Source organism: Triturus cristatus, chromosome 8 (assembly GCF_964204655.1).
Source record: "Triturus cristatus chromosome 8, aTriCri1.1, whole genome shotgun sequence".
NCBI lineage: Eukaryota > Metazoa > Chordata > Amphibia > Caudata > Salamandridae > Triturus > Triturus cristatus.
The window spans coordinates 459,561,297-459,574,547 of NC_140591.1; the positions used below are offsets into that span (position 1 = coordinate 459,561,297).

Consider the following 13,251-nt stretch of genomic DNA (forward strand, 5'->3'; position numbering starts at 1 on the left):
AACCCCAAGCGGATTGCAGAAAGCGTTAAACATATTCGCTAATTTTTGTCATGATCGGGGCCTCGAGATAAATACCTCTAAAACTAAATTCATGTGTCTAAACCAACGACAAAATTTTAGAGGAGTAATAAAATATAATGGTATTCCATTGGAGCAGGTTGAGGCTTTTACATATTTAGGAATATCGCTTCAGCACAATATGAAATGGTCAAATCACATTGACATGACTGTCTTAAAGTTCCACCAGCTCGCAGGTGCAATTATTTCCAAGCACAGATCTTCATTGACTAAGCCAATTAGGCCTGCCTTGGAAATCTATAATATGAAAGTTATTAGTGCATCGCTGTATGGTTCGGAGTTATGGGGGTTTGCAAATTTAAGTGGCTTACGGCTGGCTGAAAATAAGTTCCTACGCAGCCTAACAGGTGTTCCTCAAAGTACCCCAATGATCCCACTAAAATACGATCTAGGGAGGAAAAAAATTGAGGATCTGGCGCAATTACGTCCACTTCTGTATTGGCGGCGGATCATGACAACGCCGGAACTTGAACATTATGCTAGTGCCCTGAAGGACATTATTAGGGCTGATTGTTTTCATTCCATTACTTGGCTTAAAGAAATGAAGAACTTGCTTATAAAACTGGAGCTAGGGTATTTATGGAATGATATAAACGGTTCAAGTATTCCATCAAAGTCAATCCTCAAGAAATTGTATTGGGATATGACCCTGACATCTGCCTCTCGTGCTGGCCAAGGCTCTAACTTGACTGGCCGTTTCTTTGATACTAAATTTTTACCATCCTGTGAGGCATATTGGGATATTATAGAGAGGCCCATGGACAGGAAATTGTATTTCCAGTTCAGAATCGGGTCTCTCCCTGTTAAAGCTTTTACCCACAAATGGTCAATCTCCAAGGATGATAAATGTCACTACTGTTTAGACTTGATTGAGGATGCTGGTCATTTGTTGTTTGTGTGTCCGCTATACACTGCCCCCCGCCACAGATGGATAAAGCCAGTATGCCTAAATTTGGGAACACGTAGCTATAAGGAAGCTCTAAGAATTTTAGAATCTGATTGCACCCCCTGTTTGGCAATCGCTGTTGCTAAATTTCTGGGGTGGGCTTGGATATTACGCCTTCGTGCCTTGAAATCCACTGAAGCTGATCAATGAATGTTTTGCCACCAAGAAATGTCTATTAATTTTATTCAATGTTTGATCTTCTAAGATCTTTTATCCATTGATGATGTTTTTATCTGATGTTATCCGCCAGCATAATGATTTAATGTATTTTTAAGATATTTTAGCTTAGTATTTATGGAATCGCTAGGATGTCCTTGCTTTTATGACATGCTGTCGAATAAAGCTTTTGAAACTTGAACTTGGTATCTCACTGGATAAATTGATCTAACTGAGTCTAGAGCTGCATTTCAGAATTTCACAACAATATTGTAACTCTTATTTAGTATAATGAGGAAATGATGATCATGTATGGTATAATATTTCCCTATTCATTATTTAAAATCTACACAACCTGTTTCTTTGAAAAAGACACACACTTTATCTGAGCAATCTATTAGAAATCTGCCTGTGGTAGATTTTGAGCCATGCCAAGCATTCTACTCTGTTTCTTCAGAATACGAGTTCAAGCTTTGAACAGCCTTGGAGCAGGCCCTTTCAGCCACACAGTGAAACTGAAAACGAAGCCTCTCCCACCAGATCCACCGCGCCTGGAGTGTGCTGTGTACAGCCACCAGAACCTGAAGCTGAAGTGGGGAGATGGAGCCATAAAAACTATAGCTGCAGATTCCATCCAGTATCACCTTCAAATGGAGGATAAGAATGGGAGGTGAGGATTTAACGCATTCTTCTTTGATACTCTCTTTGCTTTAGGGTCACACAATATGGATAGTACCTTCCTCTTATGAGCCTTAAGCAAACTTATAAAAGCACTGCCATTGACTGCTATACTGGGTAATACAGATAAAGAAACAAACATTTGTGTAGTATAATATGAGCAGGGCGATGAAAAGGGTATGGGACTTGAACATTAAACAGCTGAGTTTTCTCTCCACAGGTATCTTCACAGGGCTCTGCTAGTGTGTTGTGTTGGTTTCTTCCAGGGATCCTGCTGAGAGTCCTCCAAAAACTGACCTATGTACGTTTAAATAGATTTAGGAAAAAAAGAACCAAGCTATTTGTATTTGGATCTGGTTGTCATATTTAATCTCCTTTTGTTGGCCTCCAAGCATTTTTTTTGCTGTGTGGCTGGGCAGTCTACAGTTTTAACTTTAACTCGGTGCCCACATCTGGCCTGACAATTTCTCCTCCCTAGTCACAAGAGTGGAATATTATTTGTTATTTCTTTATGGATATGCATCACAGAGCACTTTCATTCTGCAGTGTTAAGACCAACAACGAGGATGTGTGTGTGTTTTGAGTCTGTGAAATGATTGACCAGAGTACGTGCACATCATCCGAATACCCCAGCACTGGTCTTCTTTGTATAATTGCTGATTCAGCAGAGCCTGGAAGGGATGACCCTCACATCGGGCCTAGCATTTCCTGTGTCTGCAAAATGACTTAACCAACTGGGCCTGGTATTATAGAAGATGGGTAACAACAGTGGCAAGCCCTTGTGCTATGTGTATATGTGCAGGCTTCAGCGCTCTTCACATCTTTTCGGTAACCAACTGTAGTGGACGTAGCACAGACTATACTCGCCTATCACCAGGTGCATCTGGGAGGGAATTAACAATTCCTTATGGTCTTGGCATGGAGGATACACACATTCAACAGAGTGCTACAAAAAAGGCTGCGTCTGTGAAATAACCGTCCCAGTTAAACTACTCGCTGAATACGTGCACATCATAAGGTTCCAATGTTGGTGGTGTTTGTGGATAGACCAACGGCTATAAAAACATTTGGTCCTAGAGCAGCGAGCACATACTTATACGCTGGATCCAGCATGGAGTATGGTAGTGAAACAGCCAGTCCAATCTAAACTGGCAATGAGTGAATGTGTAGATCAGCAGGCACTGGCCATATCAAATGCATGATGTTGTTGGGGCGGGGCCGAGCCGCGGACCAAGATTGCCGCGCGGAGTTGAAGCTCCGAATGGCGTTATGGCATCGATCCGGCTATCACACATGAAATAGCCATAATTGGGCCCCATTAGACATGGCATCGCTCTTGCAGCGGAAGGAGCGGTGGCGGGGATCGTTGCGGCAAAGAAAACGACCTGGGACTAACCTCGAGAACTGAGGGAGCGTGGCCTGAGGGACCTCCGAGGCGGCCTACTTGCAACGTTCGACCTGCAGCCGGAGAGTGAACGCCAACGTCGCTACTGAGTCCCACTGAGAGGCGGATGCAGCGCTGAGCGTGGTAGATCTATCCCCCTCCCCCCCCCCCCCCCCCCCCCCGGGTTGCACTCCTGTCTGCCGCCGAGGAGTCCCACCTCCTGCTTTTCCAGCTGACACGGAGGCCGTCTGGCTCGGTTGGCGCTCCCGTAGGCCCTCGGTGAGACAGGGTCCCCGAGGCTGCCGTCTGGCTGTGCGCGAGTGCTCTGGTGGAGGGGGGGGGAGAGGGGGGGGGGCAAACTGCTGATGCTGCCTCAACTATAGGCCAAGAAGTTGCGGTTCGGCACTAGTTGCATACCCAGTACGCGGCTGATTCAGGCTCTCCCTCGAGCATGCAGCGCCTCGGAGTGGTTAAACTGTATTGACCACCTCACACCACACCAACTGGAGCACTGGTGAAACAAGTCGCCCTCCTTGTGGGACATTTGTACTGCGCTGAGTGGGAGATTGCGTTGCTGGCCACTGCTGCGCGTAGGCGCCTCTCTGCCCAGACTATTGGCTTCGACTTCCGGCATTGAGTGAGGCTGGGGCCTATTTCCTCTCTTTAGTTGGCGAGAGCCCTCCTTGATGACCACGATCCAGGGGAAGAGACCCACGATCGGTTCGCTTTTGCCCAGTTCCCACTACATAGAGGACTGAGATCCCGTCGCAATTTCACCGTTGTTGCCCTGCCCGTGTCCCCCCTCACCCTCCTACCACCTCTGCTGGGGACCTCGGTGCCCGATTCCTCTGGCTCTGGGGTGCTTCGGTATGGGCAGAAAGCACCCTAAACAAAGAGTATTAACATTCCCCCCCCCCCGCTGTGGAGAAAGTGCAGGATTCCTCCGTCACGATGGCTGATGGGGCCCAGGGCCCGGCCGTAGGGTAGGGGGCGACTTCACCTACCCCAGATCTGCTGACAGAACTCAGAGCTGGGTTCAAATCAATCGACAACAGGTTTGAAAGGCTCGACAAGCGCCTAGACTCACTTGGGGCTAAATTGGACATTCATGAACAAAGCCTGGATACGACGGAGAAGCGTATCTCGGACCTTGAAGACTGAGCCGCTCAATCTACGAAGCGCTTGGCACGCATGGAAAAGATCTTGAAGGATATTGCTATTAAGAATGGGGATTTGGAAGTGCGCAGTCGCCGCAATAACAATTATTGGGGTTCCGGAGTCAACAAACACGGGCAGAGTGGACACTTTTGTAGATTCACTGTTGTTTGACTTATTCTGCAAGGACGCGTTCACCCCTGGCTTTGTGGTGGAACGAGCACATCGAGCGCTGGGCCTGCGTCCTAATCCTGGATGCCTGCCCCATCATTGCACGAATAATGAACTTTCGGGATCGGATCATGACATTACGCTTAGCCAGAGAGCGAGGGAACCTCTCATGGCAGGGCTCCACGGTGTCCTTTTTCCTGGACTTCACCATTATGGTTCAGGAGGCCCGCCACAAGTTCACTGGAGTCAAAGCAGCATTGCAAAATTTGGGCCTCAGGTATGGAATGCTGTACCCGGCGCGGCTGTGGGTAGATGTGAATGGGCGTCCCCGCTTCTTTGATAACCCAGCTGAAACACAAGCGTTTTGCAAATCCTACAAAAACTCTGACACTCAGAGGCGTGATGCCAGCAGTGACGCATACCCTCCCCACAGTGGTTCTGCTGTCAGTGTTGAACTTATCTCCAGGGAGTAACCCTATCACTGCTTTGTATTCTTCCTGCTTCTGCCTAGCGCTAGTTACGATGCCATGTTCTGTTGGTTGCGGCTATGACAATTGAGATAGCATGACTTATTGCTTCCTTTTTTATATTGTTGATATGATGCCGGGCTCCATTGGAGCGTTGCCACCTCCCTAGGTGCGTAGCACCATGTTGTATTCTCTGATTATAATGCATCAGTCTTTGACTAGTTCTTTCCAAATGGGATGTTATTGGGATACATTGTGAAATTAGTTAATTGGGAATCACCTTACGTGCAGGAACGTGAGGTTGGGAGGGGGAAGGGGTCCGGGGTATGTTAACGAATTGTTTATTTCATTACCAGCTTCAACAATGACATTTCAGCTGACGCTCATCTCGCTCCACACTTTCATTGATACACCACACTGCGGTTATAACTGACCTCCCTGGTTTAGCTGACCACTCGAAGCTGTCTCTCTTAACTCGAAATGTCAGGGGACTTAATAATCCTAGAAAACGCAAACAGGTGCTCCATTATCTACAAAGGCATAGAGTGGACATAGCTTTTTTGCAAGAAACACATCTCCCCCGAACCGACTCTACACACTTTGCGTCTGGTTGGGGTACGCACAGGTTTTTTTCAAACTACAGCACATATGCTCGGGGCACAGCGATTTTGGTACACAAGAGACTCCCATTCTCCCTGACCTCATGTCATTCGGACCGAGAGGGCAATACACCATAGTAGTGGGGAGGCTGATGGGGCATACTGTCACACTTGTTTGTGTATACGGGCAAATGTAGACAGCCCTGACTTCTTTCAAGACCTTGACGTTTCGCTTTTACACATGGGCACAGGCAATATGATACTGGGTGGGAATTTTAATTTACTTTTGGACCGCGTAATAGACTGTTCCACTACTGCGGCTGATTCTAAACCCAGATCGTGTCGGGAGCTGCTGGACACATGTAAACCTCTTCTACTTGCTGATATCTGGAGACTTCAACACCCGACGGACCCTGGGTACACGCACTATTCAGCACAACACAACACCTGGACCTGAATAGATTATTGGTTGCTCACCCCGAACCCACACACAGTGCATTGACATGACAGTACTTCCCCGAACATACACTGACCATGCACCTGTCTTGTTACAACTACGTATACCCAGACTGGAGGGTCACGAGCGCCAATGGCGATTCCCGGGTAGGGCGCTTAATGAGGATTTATTTGATGCAGAACTGAGGGAAGCCATTGAGTATTATTTTGAATTAAACACGGGATCGGTGGACACATGGGCCACACTATGGGAGGCTTTCAAGGCCTATATCAGGGGCATCATTATCTCAAAGCATGCGTGTGTCCTGAAAGATTTGAGAACCACGCTGGCCAGTATAGAGCGGCAATTGTTAGCACTGGAAGCCGTTCTGATTCTCTCCTCGGATGCGATTGAGGAAGAGAGACGCCGGCTGGCACTATTGTTAGAATTTTGTGAGGCTGCAGAAAGAGAGACTCACTTTCTTAGCAATTACGGGGACGCCCGTAAATACGGTGAAGGGGAAAGGCCGGGACGCACGCTAGCGCGATTGTTGCGACCCCCTTATTCCAAGGCCTATATCACGTCCATTTGCTCTGATGCAGGTGATAACTTGACGGAAACATCAGAAATCCGAGATACGTTCTTAGCGTATTTTGAGCAGCTGTATACTTCCAGGGTAGAGAACACCGCCGCTGCCTGCGATGCCTACTTTGGCGAAATCGCAATGGTCTACATGGATAAATATATGCAAGATTTCCTAGCGGAACCCTTCTCGAAGGATGAAATAATTGACGCGATTGACGCTCTGGGGGGGCTCATCCGCCCCAGGCCTTGACGGTTTTACCGGGGATTTTTATAAACGATATAAGGAGTTCTTGGCTCCCAAACTCCAAGAGGTATATCATGAATCACTTGTGCAGAATCAGCTACCTCCCACCTTGAGGGAAGCGGTGATCATATTATTGCCAAAACCCGGTAAAGATCCCCGGCAATGTGGGTCTTACAGACCTCTGTTGTTGATTAATTTTGATTATAAAATTTTAGCGAAAACAATGTCCACTTGTCTGGCGTTATTATTGGACAAAATAATATTCCCAGTCCAGTCGGGATTTGTCCCTCACAGATCTACCTCGTTAAATCTGCGCACTCTCTTCGCAGTCTTAATCCGACTACTCCGGCAGCAACAGTGCTCCTTGATGTGGAAAAGGCATTTGACTCTTTGGAGTGGCCATTTATTTGGATGGTTATGCATAGGTTGAAATGCCCTTCGGATTTGTTACCTCACTGCGTTGCTGTACCTGATGCCCACTGCCAGACTGCGGCTAAACGGCACGCTATCCCGAAGCACGACGCAGGGCTGCCCCTTGTCTCCACTGCTATTTATTCTAGCAATGGACCTGCTTATTAGACACTTTCAGGAGCGCCATCTGCACAGGGGGATCCAATTTAAATCTAGTCCACTTTTGGTGTCCCTGTATGCAGACTATGTCATATTGTATGTCAGGGAACCTCGCGATAATTTAGCCCCCCTAATCAGAGAAATCATCAGGTTTGGCGGCTTCTCGGGTCTGGGTATAATTTGGCACAAATCTGTGATATTTCCTCTTACTGCTGGCACGGTCCGATGGGACTGTGAATTTCCACTTACCTGGTATAGCGTTTCCGTCAAATATTTGGGAATACACATACACCTAAACTCCTCTGAGATTTTGTTGCTGAACTATGGAATGGCAGTACACAACTTGGAACTTCAAGTAGACAGGTGGCTGAGGCTCCCACTCGCGGGTCTAGTGGCATTGATCAAAATGATCGTGTTACCTAAATTCTTATACTTATTCAATAATATACCGATCCCGTTGACAAAACGTTTTTCCAGTCAATTCAGACCCACCTGATCCGGCTTGCATGGGGGGCAGACGCCTGAGGGTTCGCTGGGAGTAATGACCCTCCCATATCTGAGAGGTGGTTTGGGAGTCCCTAATTTCCACTTATACTACTTGATCGCACAGTTTAGCTATGCGCACTCTTGGTTTCATTCGGACGCCAGAATTCCATATTTACGGCCTGAGTCTGATCTGATCCTGCCAGATACATTGAACATGGTGTTACCATCTGGCTTCCCCCGTGACCCACTTGACAACCAGACGGTCTCCACCACCAGCTGGGCCTGGCAAAAACTGGCCCGAGTGCTGGGTTCGCCAATTATGTATTCTCCTAGCTTGCCGCTCCCAAACCCGTGCTGGATCCCAATCACTGGGGAAGGAGTGGTACGTCGCACTCTTTCCCGATTTGATGTGACAAAAATTGGGGACCTATACACTGAGGGTCAGGCTTTCTCAACCTTGGATGAGAACAAATTCCCAGAAACCTCATTTATGTATAAATTCGTTCTTACCAGACTGCGAGCAGCATTACTTGCCAAAGTTCCGGGTTTCCCTATTGAACCAGACCCTTTCATCCCTTTATCTATGATAGTTTCGAAGTTATATAGGGCCTGTTTGTAGATAATCCCAGTCCATGACTCCAAAATACGGGCATCTTGGGAGGCAGATTTGGGGCACCCCTATCCGATGAGCAATGGGCAGCATGCTGTCTACAGATGAAAGAGGTGTCATTAAATAGCCGCCACAAGCTCATACATTTTAAATTCCTACGTAGAATTTACATTACACCAGAGAAGTCACATACAATAGATCAAGATAGACCTCACTGTTGCCTTAAATGTGAGGCCCCACATGCGGACTTTGCGCATCTGGCCTGGACTTGCCCCAAGATTAGCAAATTTTGGATGGACGTCTTTCACACACTGGGGGATTTGCTTGGATTCGATATAGACCCTGCTCCAGCCATAACCCTGCTGGAATATGTGACTAATATCCCCAAGAAGGTCAGGAAGTTCACGGTCTTGCGATTATTGCTGGCGAAACGGGAGATTGTGCTTAAATGGGGGTGGAGGGCAGCACTACAATGTAAAGACTAACTGCATAGCTTGGCATTTTGCAACGTCACTTATGATTGTATGCTATGACACTGCCCAATACTTTTCGGCCACGAGACATTTGGGGCCCTTTTTAAAGCTACATGACTACATCACATCCACAACCTTCTCCACAAGCTAACTCTGGTCTAGAGCCTGCGTGTATTGGTTAATGATGGCTGATCAGTAATGTAAATTTAGTTTTTTGATTCTGCATGTTCTTTTAAATGTTCCCGTATCACGCCTCTGTGGAGAAGAAAGGACTTGTGGTGCGACCAGCAGTGGGTATTGGACTGTCGAAATGCAAGCTTAATATTTTGTTATACTGCGCATGTACAGTAGAGTGGGGACATATACGATATGGTTGTCGATAACCAATTGTAATATAATGAGAGATGTTGCAAATATACTGTAATGAAGCTGAAAATGGTAAAGTATTACTCCAAAAATGAGTAAATAAAGCTATTTAAAAAAAAAAATGCATGATGTAGTTTGTACTGTTTTATCCTTTTTAACACCAGGTACCTAAAAAAGTATTTATATAGAATGGCAATGAAGAGTGCAGGTTTGCACAATAGAAATCTTACATGAGTACAAATGTAGCATACAGATTTTATTTTCATGCACAGAAACAATTTATTTTCACCAAACACTTGATCTGGTATATAACTGTGGCCTGGAGCCATAGCATTTGGAAGCATTCCTCTGATTCACCACCTGGCTCACAGATACCCCGGGAAACAGGCATGTACAATTTTAAGTTGAGCAAAACATACTTACTTGTAGCTATCTTGGTAGTGTATGGATGAGTCAGAAAAGTTCTGATCTTGTGAACTCTTAAGTAACAAAATAATATTTTGTGTTCTGGGCAAGCGCTGATGGAGTCAGGAGAACTTGCCAGCCCACTTGCTGGAGTACTGAAAGGGAGGCTGGCTTTTAGCTCTGCCCGAACAGAGTGGGGACCTGGGTGGACAATCTGTTGGAGTGGGCTGAGAAGTAAACGCTCACTATGCAGAGGCAAATGACATAGAGCACCAGGAGGGCTAGAGCACCAGGTGAATAGGGATAGAGTCCACAGCACTAGTACTATAGCTATGATGCACCAGGGCATATATGGAGGCCCTGCCAGAGGAAAAAGAGGTGAGAGACGTAAAGTCTGTGCCCCTAGACATTATCAAATTAGGGTGCTGGTGCATGGCCTTAGGAAGTTATAAAGTGATTCTCATGCACACATTCAAGGCTCTAAATAACTCAGGCCCTACCTACGTGAATAGTCGCGTCTCCTTCCATGCACCACCCAGACACCTCCACTCCGCAGCACTCCTATTTGCATACATACACAGAACCAGACCTATAAAATGGGCTACAGTATAGCCGGTTCTAATGTATTTGTGACTCTTACAGAGTTGCTTGTCAAAACCTTTTTTATGTTTTTAATATTGCTTGTTTTAAAAATAGTTTTTATGCTGCTTGGCGTAGCTTAAGCCAGGCCACTTGACCTTTACATGCGCCCCCCCTGGTGACCAGCTGCACAAGCTGCTGTTTAGTTGCTGAACACTAATATTCAGATTTTTTTAAAAATAATCAGTCAAGCATATATTAACCTGCAAATATATGCTTGCTCGTTTATTAACATTTCTTTAGACCTCCTTACACAATGCCTGACCCACCCAGACCCCCTACTGCGCCCTGCTGGCATCAGTCCGGCCCTCGGTCACAACACAGATCGTACTTTGTGGCCCGTGGGTAAATGTTTACGAGTACCCATTGCTTAAGGTGTAGTAAGGTTTGGTGCTAAAAGAACGTTGGGGAAAATTTACGAGGAATCTGCTCACTGTTTTACTTTTCGCTGTTATTTTACCATTCTGCTCTTGCACATTTCACTTTTGGGGACTTTCTTTACCTGGAACGGAGTTACATTTTTCCTCCGCTCCCCGGGGCCATTTTTTGGACACCATCTTGTTTGGGTGACCGGTCGAGTGTCTGTAGACCAGCTCCCTAGACCCTACTTAAGGAGACCCATGCCGCGGATGTGCAGTGGACATGGTGTGTCGCTGGTGCACCGAAGGCAAGCCCATCTGCGCCCGTCCGCATCCGGATTATGTCTAGCAACAGCCAAATTGTCCGTTTGCCCACCGTCCAGGTCAGTCCCCTCTATAGAGATGCCCTTGTATCCTTGAATGGTGGTCGGTGCCATTCAGTCATGCCTTGTGATCCTGCAGCTGAGAGTGATGCTGATTTTGTGTGCTTGTGTGTAAGTTATGTAGCTTCACCCCAAAGGTGACCTGGGATGCTCAAGCAGTGCTCGGGGCTGACGTGCCCCGCCTCATGTGATATCTGACGAAACGGTTGGCTTTAGAGTCTGCCTCATCGACTGTAGGTCCCTCCCCAAGCACTCATCTGTCCTATGGCTCTTACTTTCGGATAATATGTTGCTGTTTCTCTCTGAAACCTGGGTCAAGGATGTTTCTAACCCAGACCTTGCCGTGCCCACCCCTCCGGCCCGTCGGATCTTTTGTGTTAACCAGGGTGGAGAAAGGATGGGAGGGGGCATAGCTATTATTCTCAGGAATACCTTGGAGGTCTCATCATCAATATTGAGCCAAATCGAGAATATTGAGGATCTCATTTTCTGTATCAAACTAAGCCCCACTTCCTTGTTCACCAGATTGCTGGTGTATAAGCCCCCGGATTGCCCCAACAGTTACCTCCTACAGCTTTGTGATTCTGTTACCCAACTATCCCTACAATATGCCAGCTTTACAGTTTTGGGAGACCGTAATACCTATGTTGATGTCTTAATTGCCCGCATGCTTCCCAACTGACCCAGACTCTGGCATGCCTTAACCTGATCCAACATGTCTCTGTCCCTACCCATAAAGCAGGCCACACATTTGACTTAATCTTCTCCAACATCACTGGTCTTCAAGCCGTTGCCCCTATTCCCCTGTTGTGGACGGTCCATTTCCTAGTCCCGTTCATCTTCTCTGGTCCAAGTAATCATTTAGAGACTAGGACTGCCCCTGAAAAGAGAAGAAATTGGCGGAATGCTTAGAAAGTAACTTGCACTCTCTTCAATCTAACATCCCTGCATTCACTGGCAATCTGACAATGGCTCAACCCTATTCAATCAATAGAATTCTAATGCATTGGACCCTCTAGCACCCCTGAAAATGCATACGGGCAAAAGATCTAAGCTGACTGCTCCCTAGTTTTCGCCAACCTAATAGCAGAGAAAAGCCTATGAAAAAGCTCAAGCGTTGCTGGAGAAGAACCTATGATCCTGAGGCAAAACAGTCTTATAAGGCAGCTCTTATATAATTCCTTAAACTCATCAGGCAGTCCACGAGAGTGCATTTTATGATGCGCATCAGACCGCCGCAAACCCTTCCATGGAAGTCCTTGATCTCCCCAGAAGCGATAAAAAGCGCCTTTGCCAGCTCTCTGATTCTTTTGACCAAAAACCATAATCTCTACTCCACATTCCCATGTGAAGTTGGCACAGTAGACCTATTGGCCTCTCCTCTCAGTCCCCTACGTACTCTCTCCCCGTGTTTAGTGCAATATCGGGGGACGATTCGCTAGCGGAATTGCTGAAATACAAATTTGGATCTCCCTGTTACCCGTTCCCTCCCCATTCTCAGCAAGGTCTTACACGAGGTTAACCATTTCCTCAACATGTTCTGGAATGCCTCTCTGAAATATAGTACCGTTCCAGCCATCTGGAAACAGGCGTTCTTGTTGCAGCTCCTAAAGAAACCCAATGCAGACCCGAGTGTGCTTAGCAACTTTAGGCCCATCTCACTGTTGTCTGCACCTGCAAAGATTCTGGAAAAGCCGGTAAACTACCAACTTATAGCTTTCATCGAAGCAAATGGTCTGCTTCACGACACTCAATCGGGATTTCATGCTGGCTATAGCACCAAGACCACCTTATTAGAAGTGTAGGAGTCTGTAAGCGATACCTTGGACCACGGTGATTGCGCCATGGTGGGACTCTTAGACCTGTCTGCAGCGTTCGAGATGATGGTGCACTTCACCTTGTTGAAAAGACTAAGCCTACAGGGCTTTCAGGGCACAGCGGATTTTTCTCCACCCTTTCTCTTCCAAGCCCCCAGTCTGAGGGGCTCCTCAGGGCTCTGCACTCAGTCTTCTTCTCTTCAACCTCTACCTGACCCCTCTGGCCACCCTTGTTGAAACCTGG

General features: G+C 46.8%; 1 protein-coding gene across 6 annotated transcripts in view; it reads left to right on the forward strand.

Moving 5' to 3' along the window:
• The window catches only part of FNDC3A (fibronectin type III domain containing 3A), a 1,314,248-nt gene that overhangs the window by 1,149,935 nt on the left and 151,062 nt on the right, over positions 1-13,251 (forward strand). For all 6 annotated transcript variants that reach the window (XM_085621888.1, XM_085621893.1, XM_085621890.1 and 3 more), the window contains one exon: positions 1,638-1,850. In XM_085621888.1, coding sequence (XP_085478014.1) covers positions 1,638-1,850 — 213 coding nt within the window. The remainder of the gene's footprint in view (positions 1-1,637; positions 1,851-13,251) is intronic.